Source organism: Gadus macrocephalus, chromosome 1 (genome assembly GCF_031168955.1).
Source record: "Gadus macrocephalus chromosome 1, ASM3116895v1".
In the NCBI taxonomy this organism is placed as follows: Eukaryota; Metazoa; Chordata; class Actinopteri; order Gadiformes; family Gadidae; genus Gadus; species Gadus macrocephalus.
In genome coordinates, this window is record NC_082382.1 from 21,561,675 (window position 1) to 21,584,217 (window position 22,543).

At 44.9% G+C, this 22,543-nt stretch overlaps 2 protein-coding genes and 1 long non-coding RNA gene across 5 annotated transcripts; 1 reads left to right on the forward strand and 2 right to left on the reverse strand.

The window, feature by feature from the left end:
* Positions 1 to 1,788: 1,788 nt before the first annotated feature.
* zgc:103759 (U8 snoRNA-decapping enzyme) lies at positions 1,789 to 6,360 on the reverse strand. Its single transcript, XM_060058745.1, is given in 6 exon segments — positions 1,789 to 2,086; positions 2,089 to 2,142; positions 2,829 to 3,082; positions 3,729 to 3,769; positions 4,533 to 4,664; positions 6,051 to 6,360. Coding segments are annotated over 5 exon segments (666 nt in total). The 5' UTR covers positions 6,051 to 6,360; the 3' UTR covers positions 1,789 to 1,901.
* Positions 6,361 to 6,385: 25 nt separating this feature from the next.
* On the forward strand, positions 6,386 to 21,782 carry gss (glutathione synthetase). 3 transcript variants are annotated; one of them, XM_060058374.1, is made up of 13 exons: positions 6,386 to 6,515; positions 6,825 to 6,966; positions 9,171 to 9,316; positions 10,478 to 10,553; positions 11,332 to 11,471; positions 13,044 to 13,160; positions 13,419 to 13,499; positions 13,751 to 13,816; positions 13,906 to 13,975; positions 17,920 to 18,114; positions 19,073 to 19,154; positions 19,528 to 19,717; positions 20,404 to 21,782. In XM_060058374.1, the coding sequence occupies exons 2-13, from the start codon at positions 6,835 to 6,837 to the stop codon at positions 20,525 to 20,527; spliced, it is 1,419 nt and encodes a 472-aa protein (XP_059914357.1). In that variant the 5' UTR covers positions 6,386 to 6,515; positions 6,825 to 6,834; the 3' UTR covers positions 20,528 to 21,782. The 3 variants fall into 3 exon arrangements, with proteins under 3 accessions (XP_059914357.1, XP_059914368.1, XP_059914378.1); XM_060058385.1 differs by having other exon boundaries at positions 6,392 to 6,515; positions 6,794 to 6,966; XM_060058395.1 differs by lacking the exon at positions 6,386 to 6,515 and adding an exon at positions 6,555 to 6,739.
* On the reverse strand, positions 6,817 to 8,532 carry LOC132462969 (uncharacterized). Its single transcript, XR_009526946.1, has 2 exons — positions 8,190 to 8,532; positions 6,817 to 7,056 (listed from the first exon to the last, which is right to left on the reverse strand). It is a non-coding gene; the product is annotated as an uncharacterized LOC132462969 (long non-coding RNA).
* Positions 21,783 to 22,543: the final 761 nt, after the last annotated feature.

The window sequence follows — 22,543 nt, forward strand, 5'->3', positions numbered from 1 at the left end:
GAACGGATTCATCACCCGGTTGGAAACAGACCAGAGTTGTGGTGTTGAGGATTAAAATGGCGGATTCAAGACGGTTGCCGTGGTACCCACTGGCGTTCCTCCTCTTTGCACATTTTCAACACTATCTTTGCTAATATAGTCACATGGATAAAGAAAATCACAAGTATGAATTGTTTAAACAAACAATTGTGTTTATTTTGTGAGACTCAATGGGCAGAAAATGTCATTTTAAAGGCACCCAGTGCAACTTTATGTAAACATTCAATGAAAAATAAACATTCATTTCTGGTCTTTTTTACACGTAGTAAGTTTCAATAACTCCATACCATTACATATCGACATTCAAGGAGCAAAGATGAGACGTCGTTGTGTGGTGAGAACTGATAAAAAATCGTAAACAACAACAATCGCCGGTGGGGAGAAGCCATTTTTCCATTGGCTGGAAGCCTGCTTTATTTATTGTAGGTTACAAAAAATAAAGAAAACGGCGGCATTGTTGTTGTTATCGATTTTGTATCAGTTCTCACCACACAACGACGTCTCATCTGTGCTGCTTAAATGTTGGTATGTAATGGTATGGAGTTATTGAAACTTACTACGTGTAAAAAAGACTAGAAATTGAATGTTTATTTTAAGCCTCGAAAGTTGCACTGGGTGCCTTTAAGTGGGTATAAGTATCAGGGGGTGTGTGTAAAATGTTGCATTTGTGAGGGTCATGACTTGTGTATGCGTGCGTATATGGGTGGATGCTTAAGTTCATGTGTATGTATTTATGCTTGCGTGTGTGTTTTTACAGGTCTATATCAATGTGTGCACAGTGTGTGCGCACAGTAATACATATATATGCGTGTTAGTACAGCATGTGTGTGCATACGTGAACTTGAGTGCACACTGTACGGTGAACAGTGTGCCAGATAACAGATTTGTGTGTGTGTGTGTGTGTGTGTGTGTGTGTGTGTGTGTGTGTGTGTGTGTGTATCCATTGTGCATGTGTAAAGTATGTGTACGTGCACAGTATGTGTGTTCACAGTGTGATTGTGTGTTTGTGTGCATGTCCATTGTGCATGTGTGTACAGTATGTGTGTGTGTGTGTACGTGTACTGTGTGTGTGTTTGTGTGTTTGTGTGCAGGTCCATTGTGTGTGTGTGCAATATGTGTATGCATGTGTACAGTGCGTGTGTGTATTTTGCTTTTTTTGCACGCACAATGGACATGTGTACAGTATGTGTATGTGTGTGTATGTGAACATTGTGTGTGTTTTTGTGTTTAGCTGCATGTCCATTGTGCATGTTGTGGCAACCCGGCCCAGGCCAATTAAGGATATTCAGAGCACCTGAGGAACAAGTGGAGAAGCAGGGCTTAAATAGCCTGCTTCTCCACTCATTCGGGGCTCACCCAGCCCTGAATGAGCTCCAGCACGGAGAGACCGGTCCTCGTGGGTGACGGGATTCCACCCACGAAGGAGGGGACCGTTGATTCCTCCCAGGTCGTACGTTTTTTGTGTTTGGAGAGACTTTTATGTTCTGAAATAAACATGCCTTTTTTTGGCTTTTCGCAACGCAATTGTGTCCTGTTTGGGAGGAGTTGGTGCGCTCAACGTGGCGGGTTGCACAATGTGTACAGTATGTGCATGTTTGTTTATGTGTACAGTGTGTGTGTGTGTACAGTGTGTACAGTGTGTGTGTGTGTGTACAGTGTGTATCTGTACAGTGTGTGTGTGTGTGTATGTACAGTGTGTACAGTGTGTGTGTGTGTGTGTGTGTGTGTACAGTGTGTATCTGTACAGTGTGTGTATGTACAGTGTGTGTGTGTGTGTGTGTGTGTGTGTGTACAGTGTGTGTGTGTGTGTGTACAGTGTGTGTGTTTGTGTGCGTTTGTGTGCGTGTCCATTGTGCGTGTGTCTATGAGGAGCTCTGCAGTGTGTCCTCGGCGAGTGCGCCCTGCAGGCCGGCCGCCGAGCGCGCGGTCACCTGGGCGGCCGAGGCAAGGGCGCGGCCCAGGTCGTCGGGGGCGACCAGGTGGTAGCGCCTCAGAGCGTCCAGCAGCTGGGAGCGGGCGTTCCCCGCGAAACCATGTGACAGGAAGCTGGGAGACCGCCGCCGTCGCTCAAGAAGTACAGCGGGACGCGCACCACGCCAGGACCTGTGGGCGAGAGAGAGAGAGAAAGAGAGAGAGAGAGAGAGAGACATCACAAATACATCTAGGAGAGAGAGAGAGAGAGAGAGAGAGAGAGAGAGAGAGAGACATCACAAATACATCTAGGAGAGAGAGAGAGAGAGAGAGAGAGAGAGAGACATCCATCACAAATACATCTAGGAGAGAGAGAGAGAGAGAGAGAGAAAGAGAGAGAGAGAGACATCACAAATACATCTAGGAGAGAGAGAGAGAGAGAGAGAGAGAGAGAGAGAGAGAGACATCACAAATACATCTAGGAGAGAGAGAGAGAGAGAGAGAGAGAGAGAGAGAGAGAGAGAGAGAGAGAATGAGAGAGAGAGAGACATCACAAATACATCTAGGAGAGAGAGAGAGAGAGAGAGAGAGAGAGAGACATCACAAATACATCTAGGAGAGAGAGAGAGAGAGAGAGAGAGAGAGAGAGAGAGAGAGAGAGAGAGAGAGAGAGAGAGAGGAAGCGAGAGAAAGAGGAGAGGAGGGGAAGAGAGAGAGAGAGAGAGAGAGAGAGAGAGAGAGAGAGAGAGAGAGAGAGAGAGAGAGAGAGAGAGAGACGAGAGAGAGAGAGAGAGAGTAAATAATCGTCTGTATGCTAATATATAAACACACACGCACACCGCACACACACACGCACACAGTCACCCACACAGACACACACACAGTGACTACCTCCAGGCCGTGGTCCGCGGCCCTGGAGGGGCCCGCTACCTCCATGGCCCTGATCTGATCCTCCTCCATCTTCTTCACGTAGAAGTGTGTTATCAGGGGGGGGGCCGAGGGGGGGCCGGAGGTGGTCGGAGCCAAGCAGGACGCCATGTGATCCTCCTCGCAGAAAGCAAGGGCCACGCCCGTCTCCTCCATCACCTCCCTGCTAAGCCCCGCCTCCAGGCTCTCTCCAGGGTCCACCAGGCTGGGGGGGGGGGGGGGGGACGACGACCAGCTGAATAAATTAGTGACATCGTTATGAGGAAGGGATCAGGTAAATTCAAAAGATACGTTCCTATTTATTATTATTATATTTATATATTGGAAGTACTTAGTTATGACTGATATTATCATGTTTTAATTACGTGGAATCACTTATTGGATGAATATATGTATATTCATATAACATCATATATTTGATATGTTATCATTACCTTTTAAAAAACATTCAAAGGGTAATGAAGGATTAGCTAACAACAGAGGCTGGCAGACAGACAGGCTGACGGATATACAGGGAGATGTCTGTCTGTCAAAGACATGCTGAGAGGGAGAGAAAGAGAGAAGAAGCGATGCAGACAACAAGAGCAACATGGAGAGATACGATGAGAGAGAGAGAGAGAGAGAGAGAGAGAGAGAGAGAGAGAGAGAGAGAGAGAGAGAGAGAGAGAGAGAGAGAGAGAGAGAGAGAGAGAGAGAGAGAGAGAGACATGGTGTGTGTTAGAGAGAGAGAGAGAGAGCGAGCGAGAGTGAGAGAGAGAGAGAGACATGGTGTGTGTTAGAGAGAGAAAGAGAGAGAGAGAGCGAGAGCGAGAGCGAGAGCGAGAGCAAGAGAGATGTTGTGATTTACTCACCCGCCAGGAAAACCCAACAGACCGTCAAAACGCATCTGCATCTGTAGCAAGCAATGAAAGAAGTCACACACTGATACAGCCTAAACACACACACAAAAACACACATTCAAACACACACAAATGCATCCAAAACACACAACCATGCGCACAAGCACAAGCACACACACACACACACACACACACACACACACACACACACCGATGTAGCCAAGACACACACACTGAAACAGACACACACACAGCACCACTGATGACAAACACACACCCACACATAAAAGGAAGCAGCCAAAACACACACACACACACACATACAAACACACACACACGCATTCAAACCACACAAGCATGCGCACACACACAAACACACACATACACACACACTGATGTAGCCAGGACACACACACACACACAAACATGCACACGGCCATAAACACACACACTCACACTCACACTCGCAGGTACGTGCATGTGTGTGTGTGTGTGTGTGTGTGTGTGTGTGTGTGTGCGTCCGTGTTTTTATTTTTTTAACACAATCCCCCTCTGGGATCTCTTAAACTGACAGAAATGTGCATGCGTGCGTGTGGGGAAGTGTTTGTGTGGGTCTCCTTGTCTTTAATGCCCAACCAACGGTGTAGCCGTTGGCAACCGTGTAATGGAAAAAACCGAAACAACCACACATCCGAACTCTTGAAACACACACACACACGCGTGTGTGTGTGTTTCAAGAGTTCAGATGTGTGGTTGTTTGGAGTTGTCCATTACCCATAGAGCTACCTTTAACCCTACCCCTATCGCTACCCTCACCAGTACGACGTGTCCGATGGGCGTTCTCTGGAATAGCTTGGACCGGGTGTCGCAGTAGAGCATCACGTGGCAGGCGTGCCTGACGCCCTCGCGTGTCAACGCCTCCGCTCTGGACAGCTGTCCGCTCGCCATCTAACAGCGGACGCCGGGACACAAAGCGTTGGCCGGGGGAATGGTGCTTACACAGGCAGGCAGAGAGAATCTATACGGGCTGAGGCAGGCACTGTTGATTATGTACTAACTATAGCGTATCTTTTTGGAACTATCTCTCTTACAAATACATATAAAATGGGTACAAACCTGTACTATTATTAATACAATATGTATTCTTCTACAAATTTCGAGTATAACATATCTTTTTTCGCTATATCTCTCTTACAAATGCTGTTGTTTACTGTATGTTGTTTATATCCTACGTAGTCTTCTACACATTTCAATCACAGCGTATTGTTTTTGGTACTGTGTGTCTTATAAACACATATAAGACGAGTACAAACATACATTGTTGATTATATCCTATGCATTCATCTACATATGTTACACACACAGTATATCGTTTTAGTAATATCTCTTAAAAATGCATATGATATGGGAACAGACATACACTGTTGTTTATATCCTATGTATTCTTCTACAAACATCACACAACATACATGTTTAGCACTTTCTTGTTCCCTTTATCTCACTCCCTTATCTCTGTCGCTCCCCCCATCTCTTCTCTCTTCTATCAAGCCTCTCAGAGGGACTGCTAGGAACTGCCCTCAAGGTGGACTCATGACTAAGGATACGGACAGCTCAGAGTAGGACCTGGGAGTGAGCTACAGAGGCTCCTACAGCTGCACTCTGTGATGAGTAGCTACCGGCATTTAGGAGAGAAAAACAGCCGTAAATCAAAGTCTGGGAACAAATACATGTAATGTAGTGTAGCGATAGGACTAGGAGTCCTATCGAGGAATATTAATAACGTCCAAGATAACATTAGTCTCAGAATTCTCGGCCACCGATTTCTATACTGACCTGGAATTGCCTATTTTGGTGGGTCTCTGGTAAATACGTAAATATGTCTTAAATAATATTACTTCCTTTAATGCAGGTGATTATTTTATGTTTTAATTTAATTTGTTAATACTGTTGTGAAAATTGCATTTGTAAATCAAAACAGAGTCCGATATATTTCCTACTCAGAGGACTAGGGTCTGGTAAACCTTGACATTGTGGCTGAAACTACACAGACATAATTCACAACAATCCTGTTACATTGTGTTCTATGGGCAAGCGCCCTTTGAGCTGCGCGAAGGCGTAACGAGGGGGGAGGGGCCGCGATGCGGAAGTGGGTCGGGGAGTTCTGCTTAAGAGTGAAAATGTATTAAACACGCATGTCTTCAGTGGCTCTGAAATACAAGTATCCCGGTTCCTTTAGTTCGCGTCGACTCCTACAATATAATATATAGCAACCCATGAACCATCTCCCATGTGCAATATGTGCATCTCGCTAACCGTAATGTCCCAGTGCTTTACCTGTCTGAGGGGGAAGTCGGAATAAACACAGGAAGTACCAGGCTACACGCATAGAGGCTACAAGGGGCAACCACAGGTCGGCTGTCAGTCACACCATATAAATGGACCTCTTTAGCACCATCCCCTGGCTGACAGCGGTTAACGCAATTCCGTCAACGATCACGTTTCTCATGCTTCATTTCTTAGCTTTTGAACAAGAAATAATCTTATTTAATTGACTATAGTTTTAGAGGTTATTACACTGCTTGCCGTATATATACGCCACGGTACGGTCGGTGATTTATTCTGCCTGACAGTCTGGAGAGCTGGCGACGAGGAGCAGGAAGGTCAGACGCAACGGGATTGGCTCCTGCCAGAAGCCCCCCTATTGGCCGGTTCGTTCTTCGCTTGACCATGCGCAATGCATCGGCGAGAATGTTGAGCTGTTGTTGAGGAGTACGCTGGTCTTACCTACGCCTTCCTCAGGTAAGAACTATAATTATACTCACCGGTTATTGCATACATCCGTTATCTTATAGCTGAGGCATAACAAGCCCTTTGTTTCGTATTGTGAAATCCAAACAGTCGTCTGCAGGAAACATTACCTTACTTAGCGGAAGATATAGATGGATAGCCTCGTAAAAATCACGTCGTGCTGAATTGAAGTACAGTTTCATGTTGACAGCGGTTTCATGTGTATGTAGGTAGAGGTGAGTTGTAATATGATGTTAGATGAAATATGTGATGTGGTTGTTGCATCGCAGGTGTCCTCAGTTGCTGTGAATACTTTCCCAGGTAGATCACCATGGAGCAGGGCATACCCGAGGCGATACTGTCGGATACTCGTCTCCTCCAAGACTTGGCAGAGGTGGCAAAAGACACCGCTCTTCTCAATGGTGTCTTAATGCGGACCAAAGAGGAGCCCAACTCCTCAGAGGTAGGTCTCGGACTGCAGCAGTGGATGTGTTCTGTTTCCGACCTGCAAGACAAGTTGAAGTTCCAATAGTATAGAGTGGCGAAGTCACGCCTCTTCCGGTAGGGCTCATGGGACCTATGAGATCGAAAAATATGAATGGGTGTCAATGGAGAGAAAATAATTATTTTCTGGTCCCGGTCTTTATATGCCCTGGATTACACATATGTTGTTTGTGGATTTAAAGGATAATTTTTCATGCAAAGAGTTCGACCGTTTATTGTGCAATTGTTCAGATAAAGGCTGTAGAGAAAACACAACGAGAAAGACTACACGGCTCGTATGTGACGTCACACTCCCTGCGACTGGCGTGGAGAAGACCGACAATCTTCCCATCGGCATAACTGAAACGAGAGCAGCGAAGAGCTGTAGTTCACAAAGCGGCCTCACATAAAACCTAAAATTATCAAACTTCTTCACGAACATTTTTAGTTTTCTTTGCATGAAAAAAGGGGCGTGACTTCGCCACTCTATAGAGTGGCGAAGTCACGCCCCTTCCGGTAGGGCTCATGGGACCTATGAGATCGAAAAATATGAATGGGTGTCAATGGAGAGAAAATAATTATTTTCTGGTCCCGGTCTTTATATGCCCTGGATTACACATATGTTGTTTGTGGATTTAAATGATAATTTTTCATGCAAAGAAAACTAAAAATGTTCGTGAAGAAGTTTGATAATTTTAGGTTTTATGTGAGGCCGCTTTGTGAACTACAGCTCTTCGCTGCTCTCAACGCATATGATATACGTCACCACACCCGCCCTTGGAACTCGGCACAGAGATGGCGATCTCTCTGCCCCACTTCACCGCTTTTTCCAAGGGGAGGATAAAAGCATCGAAAGAGGTGAAAACCATTATAAGTCGGGGCACGTGCAGAGTTTCAGTTATGCCGATGGGAAGATTGTCAGTCTTCTCCACGCCAGTCGCAGGGAGCGTGACGTCACATACGAGCCGTGTAGTCTTTCTCGTTGTGTTTTCTCTACAGCCTTTATCTGAACAATTGCACAATAAACGGTCGAACTCTTTGCATGAAAAATTATCCTTTAAATCCACAAACAACATATGTGTAATCCAGGGCATATAAAGACCGGGACCAGAAAATAATTATTTTCTCTCCATTGACACCCATTCATATTTTTCGATCTCATAGGTCCCATGAGCCCTACCGGAAGGGGCGTGACTTCGCCACTCTATAAACCGATGAGCAGGATGCATCCCTTCACCTGCTCCATAATAATAATAATCCATAACCTCGAATTCATTGGAGGTCGCTTTGAGTAACACGGGTTTTCTGAATCACACATTTTTATACCAAAAAAATGCTTTATTTTCTGTTGCCTTGTGGCTTTCCCTTGTCATCTAGTCGTTAATTATAAGTAAATATTTGAGTTAACTTAAAAGGTTGGTTAGAGTCAGTTGGAATTAATTCACTTAAATGAACGGTTGCACCGTTTGAAGAACAACACATTACAGAAAGGAAACTGATACTTCCTTTCAAAATGCTGACAAACTTTTTACTTTTCATGACGTGGTTATTGTTCCCAATTTGGCATGATTGAGCTGAATCCACTGATTGAACTGCTCCAAAGAGGAGCTTATGAGAGTTAGGATAGACCGCCATGGGTGACACAGCTAGTGTGTGTTTATGCTGAGTCATGCTTGGGCTGCAGCCAGGCCATTCTATCTCCATGAGCTGGTGAGATTTGATGAAAGAGAGAATAAAACCACATACTCTCTGTCATCATCATACACATTGACCAGGAAAGAATGGGACGTGAGTTATATTGGTCCTATAGGATTTGATTGCGATTGAGGGACCACTATAGCCTGGCACCGCCCACCTACCTACTTCCGCTCAATTTAAACTTCTGTACCAATGAATTTAAGTACGATGGTCTGGTAGGACCAGGCGAGGACTACTATACAGAGCTGTTTCAGAGGCATTAAACACCTTGCAGCCCTGGCCTACCGCATACCTGTTGCTCCACAACGTGCATCTAAAGAAACACAACAGCTGTCACTTTGGATCAAAGCATCTGCTAGAGTGTGTGTGTGTGTGTGTGAGATGCATTAATCTATTCATTCATTCATTCATTCATTCATCATAGTAGAAGTCGTACTAGTACAGGCACGCACTGTAATAACCTGGGACTGGGTGCATGTTCAACAGTTGGTGACCTACGCTCCGTTCACGCTGTTCCCGACCGCCGTGCCCAGAGGCGTGTTCGAGCAGGCGCTGGCGGTACAGACCCAGTACAACCTGCTGGTGGACAAGATCAGCCAGGACTCTCAGTTCCTGGAGGAGGCTCTGGCTAGGTAGGGCTGCGGTCCTGAACCTCCTTTCTAGGAATGCAGCAGAAATTTTCGGCCGAAAAGGGCAAAAGATTATAATAATCGTTTTTTCCTTTTTTTTTGTGAGCATTCAGAGTAAATACACGTTCATTTCTTCAGCAGTTATTTTAAGGCCTATTTTAGGGGAGCTCAAAAATGGCCAAATCAAAATATTTTGTTGCACTCATTTATTTTTAATGTTATATTTTCTTGCTATAATGTCTGCGGCAATTTTATACTTTTTTCATTGAAAAGCAAAACATTTTTTATATATATATATATATATATATATATAATATATTATAAAAGTCATTTAAATGTGTTCATTTATTCAATGGTCATTTTTTTTTCAAATGAATGAAAAACAGCAAAAGCCACTTTCGGGTTTTAGTTTTTCGGCTTTTGCCCAACTGTTTCATTATTTTCAGTTTCGGTTTCTGCAAAGAATTTTCATTTTGGTGCATCCCTACTCCCCTAATCCTGTCTATCTGATTGTTGGACTAGTTCATCTCGTTGGGTGGGGCAAATGCATGCGTTTCCGCTCGGAAGGGGCTTTGTATTTAAACACTTCAAGCTGCACAGGTTTGAGAATTGTAAGAAAGAGAGGGCGAGGGGGGGAAGAGCCGAGAACAGCAAGAGAGAAAGAAAGAATAGCCCCAAAAAAAGCCCTCCCCCTCTGCTCCCTCCATCCCCTTCGTATCTCCTCTGCTGAGAACTGCAGCATCACAGACCTGTGGTTGTCACGCAAGATGGAGTCAAAGAATCATTAACATAAGAAATGGCCTGATGGTCAGAATCGAGCTGCAAGCGCCTCAAGTCTCGTAGTCCGAAGTCTAAAGTCTAAAGGGTCTCATACAGAGTCAGGGGAAGTCTGCAAGAACATTTATTCACACAGATCTTTCACTCATTGATAACTGATGACTGGCGCTTGGATTTATAATGAATTGCACTCGAATCAGAGCTCCCTAATCTTGCCTAAAGTTCCTACTAACCCACTGTTCAGAAGATGTATTCACATTGTTTACTATTAGTCTCACCAAGACAACCGTTAGGCCTGTGGCCTTCGGATCTCATCTCCTGTGTGGACTTTGCACTTCCTTGCTTGAATGTAACAGAAGGATTGTTTGTTTGTTTGTTTGTTTTTAGCACCGCGGAATCGGATGACTTCACCCGGAGGCTGTTTAGCATTTATCGGCAGACGACTAAAGAAGGGAGGTCACAGGTACGCTTGTGGACTGACACCCGTCCCCAGCCTATCAGCATGATCGGTTTTTGGGGTCAAAGCCTTACGGCGAGTTATGCCAATTCCCCACCTGTGCCAGTGATTTTGCGGTTGCACACAGGGGATGATTCACTCAAACCTGTGTGAATTGTATTATATAACTTCCCCACCAAGGTGGAAAGGCAGGAATTAAGGATGTAGATCAATGATAATTGATAAAAATATATATGTATTTGATAAAAAAATGTATTCAATAAAAATTCATTCATAACCTAATTGTAAAATCTAACGAGTCCCACAATAATTGACCAATATCTTACAATGACGCAAAAAAATCATTAATACACAATCCCTTTCCAGGAGCAACAAGGGGCCCCTTAGTTGGCAGGAGACAAGCCCCCCTAGCTGACAAATGCCCCTAGTTACCAGTACAAGGGCCCCTAGCTACCAGAACAAGGAGCCCTAGTTACCTAGAAACGGGGAGTCTAAGACGCAACCTCATGTTATTGGTTGAATGTTGAAGAATCGCTTGTAGCGGAAGCTAGAGTCCACGTTTGAATGTTGCTGTTTATCAGGTGAATAATATGACTGGAGATGAGCACAGTTAAAGACTGTGCACACATCTACATTTGGTCATTTCTTAGACTCTTCTATCCAAAGCGAGCACTCAATCAAGATCGGGACTCGCTACGAATGAGTGCATCACAACCAAGCTTCTAAGAAGCAGTGTGAATAGACGCAGGGATCAGAGTGTCACCCTGTGTCTCCGCCCTCCCAGTCCGTCGTGCTGGGGCTGAACCGCTCCGACTACATGCTGGACCAGCAGGAGGGCTTGCCCCCCGCCCTGAAGCAGATAGAGATCAACACCATCGCGGCCAGCTTCGGCGGACTGGCGTCGCACACGCCTGACCTGCACCGGTAAGCTGACGTCGTCCAGGTGTTCACTCCGTTCTAGCTCGTGGACAGCCCGGCATTTGCCAGACCAAGCTCAAGCGTCGATTAAACGTTGGTTCCGGGGGAGGCTGCTGGACATTTTCTTCAGCCCAAGAGGCGTGATCAACGGGCCTCAAGTAGTACAGAGTACAGAGTTCAAATGACTCTGTACGCCATTGGCTGCGTGCTGTCGCTTCCCCCGTCGTCCCCTGTGTTAGCCAGCCAATAGCGCGCCAGGGGGAAAAGCCAACTTGGTGATTGGCTCCCGCTAAAAGCGTATCGGAAGCAGAAAGAAATGTATTGCTCCTCTCCAGACTTTCCTGCATGGCGGATTCAAGTCACCGGCAGAATGGGTTGGGGGGTACCCTTCTAGCTCGTAGCTGTACGGCCTAGCATCCGTTCAATAACTGACTGGATGTTTGAAAATTTGTGAGATTGGAATTAAGACTGATTGCGTCTTGAAACGGTTTAATCCTATGGATGATGTATTTGACCCGCTCTAAGTTAGAATCCGACTTGCTTTATTGATCCCCGGGTGAGAAATTTGTTATTTTGTCGGACTTATTCCTCCACTCAGGACAGGGGATATTGATACTGTAGAAAACACTCGGCCATCACAGAAAAACAAAAAAGAAGCGCTTAATAAAGGCCTCTTCTTATCAATAAATGGGCATAATGAAATTGAATCTGCCTCATCACAAAGTGATGTACAGCACAAGTATGCCCTCTTAAACTTGAAAAAACCGAATCTACGGTGTAACCGGTCTCCGCAGTGTTCTCAAAAGCAATATTTCATGCTAATGATTTGGAGAATGCTAGGCTTCATGCAAGGCTTCTCCCTAGAGCCAGAAGCATAAGTATTGGATATTAGTGTCAACCTCAGGGTTTCTGTAGCACACTCCGTGTCCCTCTCGCTAATGTCTTGCACGTGGGCGCCCCCTATCTTCATTGATGTTAACAACGCGTCAGTCAGGTGACGCTCTTATCCAAAGCATCCTACAAGTGAGGCCGGGAGCAATGGAATGAAATTGCTGACTTTTAGTGACTATGTAATTTTTTTGTCATCGTGCGTCAACTCTACCTTTTTGTTTAAAACCCTGGTGAGGCAAAGAACAGGTTTCACCTGTATTTCGTGTATACATTGTGCATTGGTGGGTGCACTCGTGCGAGAACTAGTTCCCGTACCATATCCCGTAATATGCGTTGAACAAATCAGAAGGAATGTTAACACATCAGAGTGACGCGACTCTCCTTGCAGCCCTGAGAGTCTGCTGGAGGCTTCATGTGATGAGGGATGGAAACAGGGCGCCACATATTATTGGTTGTCATGCCGGCCCCTTTCAACAAGTTTCCACAGCAACCAAAATCTGGCGGTTGAAGGAATTGCATTAGTATTTTATTTTGACGTGATTGTGGATTACTTTGGATGTGATTTGGATGCTTTTTTGTCAATATTTCCCCAATATTTACAAGTCCAATACATGTTGACGTAGGTATTATATGATGATCGTACTGTGATGAAGAATTAAGGCTGGTCTTCCTCCTTTTCCCCTCCAGACATGTGCTTAAAGTGGCAGGCCTCTCGGACCTCAGCCACCGTATCCTTGACAACAACCCGGCCGCAGGCTTGGCCAGGGGGCTAGCTAAAGCCTGGGAACTCTACGGAGTAGAGAGGTACTGTATACACACTGGCCACACCCTTCCCTTAGAGACAGCCAATGGGACCATAATGTTCTTTTATCACACATTGGTCGCCATCTTGCCGCGATGACACGTGTGTTGTGCGTGCGTTTGTGCATCTTGCGGTAAGGACATTTGCGTGCGTGCGTCTTGCTGCAATGGGACTTGTGTGCGTTGGTTTGTGTTCAAGCAAAACAATGCATTGTCTTATTCTGGGTCATGCGTTGACGAGCGTATCACCTCTTCCTGCAGGGCAGTGGTCATGTTCCTGGTGGAAGATGTCCAGCGTAACATCATGGACCATCGATGCGTTGAGAATGAACTGTGGAGCAGGTAAGGCCTCCAACGTCCAATAGCATCGCTCTGTTCATCCGTGTTTCCTGACTACAAAATGCTGGATGGTGTAGTTCTTATAAAAGGTGAAGAAGAGTGTCGCTCAAAGGCCTCCATATGAACAGGAAGAAACCATAACAGGAAATGATTGAAGCTCATCGGTTCTTTATCTTTCCATTGGATCCGTCAATTATGGGCAATGGTTTGAAGTAGCACTACTAGAATAAATGTGAATTTATTTTTTTTCCTAGGGATATCCCAACTATAAGAAGAAAATTTGAAGATGTGTCCCTTGGCCCGGACAAGCGGCTCTTTGTGTAAGACTAGTTCTACCTGAATACTAAACTTTCAATACAAAATAATCAATACATTTGGGGCTGAAAAGCATTTTTTATTGTAATTCCAGCGATGGCCAGGAGGTGGCGGTGGTGTACTTCAGGAATGGCTACATGCCTGAGAACTACCCCACAGAACAGGTAATGACTCAGTTAATTGATCTGTCTAACTGCTAATACTGCAGCATACACTACTATTGCATAATTCACTACTGCAAACCATTCATGAGCATAATCTCAAGCGGCATTGTTTCGAAGTACAAAGTTCGTTCAATTATTCAGTCCCTGTTAAAATTAAATGATAAAATGACAGTTGAAAAATTATGAAATGAACGCAGTTGATAGTTAAAAAATATTTTAATTAGACAGCCTGATAAAAAAATTACAAAGAAACAACACAACTTTTCTTGGTAAAAATGTTATAGCCTCAAATATCAGAGAATTTAGGACTGAAATAAAGAAACAGAAGGGACAGTCCTTCTCGGTTCACATCGTACATGCTGAGAGTCTGAGTGGATCGGCCTTACATGGTTGTTCAGGAAGAGGAGGATATGTTGGTGTCTCTGGAACGCAGAGTATTTCTATATTAAGATGGGAGCAGGCTGATGTGAGTTGGGGACTGTCTACATGGTCGAATGATGATTCAGTAATGGAAAATAAAATGATAAATACATATTTCACACAAAACTTCCCATTCCCACATTACATCTCCATGGTCTCAGTCTGTTGCTCTCACTCTTCCTGTCCGTCTGTCTGTTTCTCTGTCTCCCTTCTTTCTCTGTGTTGAATGACGCCTTAAGTCGACGCCCTGTCAGGAAAACAGGATCTCCAGTGTGACTAACTATGCACAACTGACTGAAGTCGAATGCAAACAACATTTGACCTCATACGGATTCTGAAACGGAACCAGGTTGGTTCGACCTGGAGTCCCCTTATGTTAACACTGGAGAGATGGATGTCTCTATGGAGCCATTCGTTTGACTCCTATCCCCTCGTATAGTTACTGTGCTTCACACACTGGTTCCTGTTTGATCTGGATTTAGATGGGAGAAAGAAAATAATGTGTGCTGTTTATTTTGAAGCAGCACCCTTGCAACCCATGGCCATTTATAGTGCTTTACATAATCATGAATCACAATTTAAAACATTCAAAGGACAAACATGTTAGACTACTCATTTTAAAGATGCATGCAAAAAAATAAGTATAGGAAAGTAAAATAATAAATATGATATTGCAGACCTTATTTATACAAAGCTGCAGCCAACACAGCTGTTTGGCTGAAGATGGAGGAGAATGAATAAAGTAATAGTTGTCAGATAATGTAATGTAAAATTCAATTTGAAACAATAAATATTTGACCTTAATTCCGAAAGCCAATTAAATTGGGCTACAGAGTCACATGTTTATCATGTGCAGCTGTAGGAATGCAGGCTTCAACAATGCGAAGCTTTCATATTCATTCATCAAACACTTGGACACAGCCCCACCTTTGTGTTTCTGCATGGGGGATTCTGCACTTCAACTACTCACAGGATTCATCACCCCTAGGTATTAGTTCAATATCTGCTCTGGTGATGGTTCAAAAAGGGTTTAAAACGAAAAGATGATGTGCGATACAGCTGGAGTAGTAATAATGAAGCTGTGAGCTGTTTTTGTGTCTGAGGTCGCACTGTGGGCTGGGGTTAGCCTTTAAGGACAAGCATTCCCCTGCACCACTTTCCCTTTTGGCTGCGCTAGAGAACTCCTTCTCTGGGTTACATACACACTAGTGTATGCATGACCTCTTGTTCCCTGATGTGAGACCAATTAGGGATGCAGTAAAAAGTAAAAAGGCCGAAAAAAATACACCAAACATTTATATTTTTGCTAAAAAAAAAAATAAAGAAATTGTTTTACTACTTTTACTTATTTAAAGGTACATTGTTCTTAAATTCTTGCTATAAGGTCTGCTAGAATGTTAGAAAACGTTCAGTATTAAATAAATATTTTGTACCAAATTTGTAATTGATTTTTTTTATTGAAAAACAAGACAAAAAAGTTTATAAAGGACATTTAATTGTTTGATTTATGCAATGGTGAAAAATTAAAGCAAAATGAATGAAGAACAGCAAAAGCCACATTTGGTATTCGGTTTCGGTTTTCGGCAGACTGTTTCAGTATATTCGGTTTCGGTTTCGGCCAAGAATTTGCTTGTTTTGGAGGATAGGGGTAGAAGGGCTTTGGTTCTCCTTTTTGAAGGCAAATATTTGGCAGTTTAAAACGCACTCACGCCTCACTCACATTCTTAAAGCCCCGTCAGTAGACATTCTCTGGATCTAAAGACTACGGAGGGGGTGTTAAACAGGAAGTGACAACATACCTTAAATAAAGCCACAAGGTGTAAAATGTATACTGGCTTTTAAATAGCCTGGACGTGTCTGTAGTTATCGGCGGTAGTGGCCAGCCAGTAATAGTGGCGAAGTCCCGCCCCTTCCGGTAGAGCCCTATAGAGTGGCGAAGTCCCGCCCCTTCCGGTAGGGCTCATGGGACCTATGAGATCGAAAAATATGAATGGGTGTCAATGGAGAGAAAATAATTATTTTCTGGTCCCAGTCTTTATATGCCCTGGATTACACATATGTTGTTTGTGGATTTAAAGGATAATTTTTCATGCAAAGAAAACTAAAAATGTTCGTGAAGAAGTTTGATAATTTTAGGTTTTATGTGAGGCCGCTTTGTGAACTACAGCTCTTCGCTGCTCTCGACGCATATGATATACGTCACCACACCCGCCCTTGGAACTCGGCACAGAGATGGCGATCTCTCTGCCCCACTTCACCGCTTTTTCCAAGGGGAGGATAAAAGCATCGAAAGAGGTGAAAACCATTATAAGTCGGGGCACGTGCAGAGTTTCAGTTATGCCGATGGGAAGATTGTCGGTCTTCTCCACGCCAGTCGCAGGTAGCGTGACGTCACATACGAGCCGTGTAGTCTTTCTCGTTGTGTTTTCTCTACAGCCTTTATCTGAACAATTGCACAATAAACGGTCGAACTCTTTGCATGAAAAATTATCCTTTAAATCCACAAACAACATATGTGTAATCCAGGGCATATAAAGACCGGGACCAGAAAATAATTATTTTCTCTCCATTGACACCCATTCATATTTTTCGATCTCATAGGTCCCATGAGCCCTACCGGAAGGGGCGTGACTTCGCCACTCTATTCTCTCTTTTGTTTTCCAGCCGAGTCACGCTAAATGTGCGTCACACACAGGCCCCCATGATAGGCGCATACTTCCGCAATCCACCAGTGCTCAGAGGCCAAGCCTGGTATTGCAGCTGTTTAAGCTGGCTGTGGACGGGGGTCCGTCATTTCATGTGGCCCAGAAGTAGATATCGCCGTCCACTCCAATACAAGTGGGGAACAGGATTGTGTCTCCGCAAAAAATGTCTGGATATCAATCAAAGGCTCATAATTACCTTCATGCCATGTCCTAAAAAAAATGTAAGTTTTTTCTTTCCTTAACGCCACCTCAAGCGTTTTATTAGCCGTTATCTCGCTGGGGAAGAGGGGTGTGCAGCTGAAAGGAGTCGTAGTGAAGCAAATGGCATCCGAGAGGGCCTAGTTCAGTGCTCCGTTTTTTGGACTGGTTCATCTGCTGCTCAATAACTCTCACGGTCCTCTGCTTGCGATCATTGTGATTCATCATGTATTGATCCATTTATTCAAAAGATCCAAAGACAAAGAAGCGGTGCATTACGGTATCAGTTCTATATTTCTGCATCCGGTACGTCACGGACTAGGTCACGTGTCTTGGCCACATAACGCGGAAGCAAATCGCTCCTGTATGATGCCCTGCGCCACTGAGCAGTTTCCATAGGAATGAATGGGCGGCCATTTTCGGTCTGTGGTCCATCCTTTAATATGTCTATGGTCACACAGCTGCACATCTGTTAGCTAGAGTGGAGGGAACACCGTTGTGTGGTTGTTTCGTTTCTGGCCGCTCAATCTTTCACGTTGAGACTTTCCCCAGTGTTCCCAGTGTTCCTCGCTGTCCTCCGTGTTTTTGTAACCATGGCGATTGTTTGCCTCGTCCCGTCAGAGCTGGGAGACCCGCCTGTTGATAGAGCGCTCCCGGGCCATCAAGTGTCCCGACATCGCCACCCACCTGGCCGGGACCAAGAAGGTCCAGCAGGTGCTGGCCCGGCCGGGGGTGCTGGAGCGCTTCTTCCCCGAGCAGCCCCAGGTGGTGCAGCAGATCAGGGCCACCTTCGCTGGCCTCTACACCCTGGACCAGGTGAGGGGGTGGGGGGTTCTCCATGTAAACCAGACATTTAAACGTCAGAAGAGCAAAAGGGGCTTTTTTGAATTCCTCAAAGAGACGATTTCTCAACGCCGTTGTTATTTATCGCCGCCATTTCGTACTGTCACCGGATATTCATCTACCCCCTTTTTCATTTGAAATCTCTTCAGTTCAATTCATCTTTTTTTTTTTGCAGCACAGCCCCGCTGATATCTAAATACAACTCTAGGGAAAACACTCTAACGGGATGTTTAAACCGTGCCTCCAATTATTATTATCATTATTATTGCAGCATTGTAACGGATTGCAGCGGTTTGTTGCGATCCGTATCCCGCGTGGTAGTGATTAGGCGTGCCATTGTGATCAGCCTCGGGGGCTGTTTGAGGGGAGATCGATGCCCCGGTGTAGTAAAGACAAAGCGTCCCATCCTGTTAAACACCCCCTCCGTAGTCTTTAGAGCCAGAGAATGTCGACTGACGCGGCTTTAAGAATGTGAGTGAGTCTTAAGTGCGTTTTAAACTGCCAAATATTCACCTTAACAAATGAGAACCAAAGCAATTTACCCCCCCCCCCCCCCCTCCAATGTTTAAAGAACTACTTTCAGGCTACGACCATTAAATTCCAGGTGTAGTAAAAAAAATAATGGCAGAGTAGCATCCTAATCATAACGCCATATTGGGCCAAAAGTTAGACTACAGTAAGTTAGCTTCAGTCTTCCCACATGCCCCCAATACACCCTGCATGCAGTCAGGCAACAACACCACGTGAACGACCGCAACTGTTGAACTCTTGGCGGTGTGTCTCCACGTATCACACTGACTTCTTTGTACCCTGTCTTGTTGAATCCATATTTTTGAAGCCAGCTGGCCCAGTCTGACTCCTGATGGAGGCAGAACTGGGTCTGTTTGTCTTACTGGCGGGATTCTATTTAAGACGGTATTTTTTTGCACAGGGCCAAGAGGGGGACAAAACGGTCGCCATGGCGATGGCCAATCCGGAGCAGTTTGTCCTGAAGCCTCAACGTGAAGGAGGAGGTATCCCAAGCCTGCTCCGAATCTATGTTGTTCAACATTTTCAAAATATCTTTTAATGTATTTTTTAGATTATGTTTTCCGCGGTGTTTGGTGGTAAAATGTTAAATAATATGTGTGTTAAACCCATGAGGATAACCACAAGAAGAAGAATAATAAAAAAAACGGACGCATGTACAAAGCAAGCATAGGATGGATTCAAATGGATTAAAGATGCAGAAAATGAAGTGTCTCAAAACAGTTAACGTCATCGGCGCTCGTGGAACCACGTAGAAGCCATTGTAATATAAAATAATCTTAATCTAAAGGATCTCCGTTTCCATTCCACCGCCGCCCCTCCTCCAGCCTCTTGAAGCGTGCTCTGTGTCCGCTCCAGGGAACAACTTCTACGGGTCTGAGATCTGCCGGGTCCTGGAGGAAGCCCGGGGCTCCAGCAAGCGCACGGCCTACATCCTGATGGAAAAGGTGCAGGCGCGGGTCTCCGTCAACTACCTGCTGCGGCGGGGCGCGCCCCTGCAGCCCAGCCAGTGTCTCAGCGAGCTGGGGGTGTTCGGCGTCTACGTCAGGTGTGTGGTGGAGGATCCTCCAGCTGCTTCACCTCCTGGGGGTCCACCCAATCATGTCCTTGTTGACTTATTATGGAACGACTACTGGCCTTATTATAATTATAAACGTATTACTAATTAGGAAACTACTGTAAGTATTTTACTGACTAATTACTAAACTATCATCATTATTCTACTTATTGGGTGACAACTACTGTCATTATTCTACTGACTAATTAGGAAACAACTACCGTTGTTATTCTACTAACTAATTAGGAATCTACTGTCATTATTCCACTGTCTAATTAGGAAAACAACTACTGTCATTATTCTACTGACTCATTAGGGAAACAACTAGCCTACTGTCCTGTATTCCACTTTTCTATAATCGTAAATTTCTCTATTTCGAGTATAAAATCCCACTTTCTATCTGCAGTACAATCGAAAAATAATTACTTCGGTCCACCTACTAAGTATGAAATTTACGATTTCAATAATTCAAAATGTACACCCAATTTTCATGGTCCATTGTGTCGCACGCCTGTATCGTGTAACTGACCGCTCCTGGTGCGGCACTGCTTGTTCACCACGCTCCTTTGCGTACCGCTGATGGCCCCGCCCCTTTGCGTACCGCTGGTGGCCCCGCCCCCTTGCGTACCGCTGGTTGCCCCGCCCCCTCGCTGACCTCTCCCCGCTGTGTTTTGCAGGCAGGGTACGGACATGGTCATGAACGAGTGCGTCGGCCACCTGCTGAGGACCAAGAGCTCGGAGCACGCCGATGGGGGCGTGGCCGCGGGCGTGGCCGTGCTGGACAACCCCCTGCTGGTCTGAGAGATGCAGAACACTGACCCCTGCTGGTGGGCGGCTGAACTACCGCACGAAGGCCATCGGGAGGTCCCCAAAGAGGGACCCATGCACGCCCATGGGGTTTTACTGCTCGGGGGGCTGGAGATGTGATGCTGTACGTGTTTTCACGTGTTTTCGTGTTTCACGTTTTTTGTCCAATATTACGCCGAGCAAGCAGTTTTGATACCAAGTAATGAGTTGGTAATGGCTGTACCCATTTGGGTGTAAGAGCGTAGATTTTTTTTATATATGTGTGTGCATATAATTCAGGAAAATGATATGAATTGCGTGAAGAGGTGAAGAAAAGATTTGCTGACAGGCTGTAGGCTAAAGACTACGGGGCTGGGCAAATAGAATGTAGAACTGAAAAAAAAAGAATGCATTGAGTTGTCATGGTTTCCTCAAACATTCTAGAAAGTTTCCCTGCCCCACTAACTAAAGGGCCCAGCCACTTGAATAAGATCTATTCTTCTTCTGCTTGGAGACGCGTTGTAAGCTGGTAATCATGCCTTTTTAGATATTACGATATCAACGTTTAGAGATTATATTACAACGTAGCGGTGGCAGTATGCGTGGTTGACCTGGCCGGCTCGGGTTGGACTCTGGGGCTCGGTGAGGCTGCGCAGGTTCAACCAGCCATCTCCACCACACACTCAGGGAGAGGTCTCCTAGATGGCAACATGGAGCCCCAGGTCATGTATCGTGATCCACCAAGCTGTACAACAAACCGATCTTTGTACAGCCACACCCTGAATCCTTTGTCTGGAGGAACTCTATTAAAGTAATCAGGAGTGTGGCAGCCCCCTTGGTGACGTGGAACACAGGCAGGTCAATAACATGACCAGAATCCAGTGTGATCTCTAGTCTTAATCGGTGATTATATTATGCATTCATCTAATCTTTGTTTTAGACCGATTATGTTAAATGTTGATTGTAAATAATAAAAAATAAATTATGGATTTTAAAAATTTCAGGCTACAGAAATGCTTTATATTATAAAATGGATGGATGGATGGATGGAGGGCTACTTGAATAATCCCCAAGAAGAGATTTGGTGGTGACAGATTCAGATGTGTAACGACGAACTGAGCCACACAGTTCAACCAAATGTCAACAACTAAACTCTACGGATAGCTATGAATACGTATCGCACCTCAGACTACAATTAACCTGACATAGTGATGTCTATTTCCCATGATCTGCTTTTCTTTCATAATAAAATACACCTGTTCTGATCAAACCATGTCGTGGTCATCCTCTGAAGTGTTGTGCATCAGTTAGGTGTGTGTGTTATAAATTGTAAACCTCACCTCCTTTCCTAAACCTCACTCATTCCTTCCCTCACCTGCTCTCTTTCTGAACTCCTCCCCCCAAAAAAGCTCTCGAATATGACCTTGAAATTACCCTAGCTTTGTGACTTTATCCAATAGAAATTCTGTGTAAAATGAACCTTCATTATAAAAACACAATCTTTGTAAGGCCTCGTTTGGGTGTGTGTGTGGGGGGGGGGGGGGATTGACACTTGAGACCCACTGAAAGCATAAACTGCAACATTTAGGAGGGGCTCTGGAAAAATCTTTAAAGAAGGGAAAAAGAGCCTTTACAGTCTTTTAGACAATCACTTATACGGATTCAGTCGTTGATTGCAAACATCTAAAAAATGAAACTGATGACGCGGCTATTGGCGCGTCCTCACGCGTCCGTATTGAGGCCGCACCGGGCATTTATCTGACGTGCAAGATTAACCCGTAATCAAGTTTCTGCATAGTGGCTGCATATTGTTTGGGGTTTGGTGTATGATGCGATCGTGGGGCGGGTTTGTTTATGGAGTGGTAAAAAGTAGAACTGCTCACCACCGTGGTCAGCTGTGCGATCCCTGCGGCTTATAGGAAGCGCGCGCCCGACTGGGGACAGCTGGTGCGGGGCGTGTGCGAGTGACGCCGTTGCGTCTCCGCCAAATCAATTATCTTTGTTGGAATATATAATTTGTAAGTAGTGGCG

Bases quoted from the DNA above. Each gene is read 5' to 3' on its own strand.
- gss (XM_060058374.1), top strand. From the start codon at position 6,835: ATGGAGCAGGGCATACCCGAGGCGATACTGTCGGATACTCGTCTCCTC. The intron at 13,976-17,919 runs GTAATGACTCAG...TCGTCCCGTCAG, and splicing joins AGAACTACCCCACAGAACAG to AGCTGGGAGACCCGCCTGTT. The intron at 19,155-19,527 runs GTATCCCAAGCC...TGTCCGCTCCAG, and splicing joins GCCTCAACGTGAAGGAGGAG to GGAACAACTTCTACGGGTCT.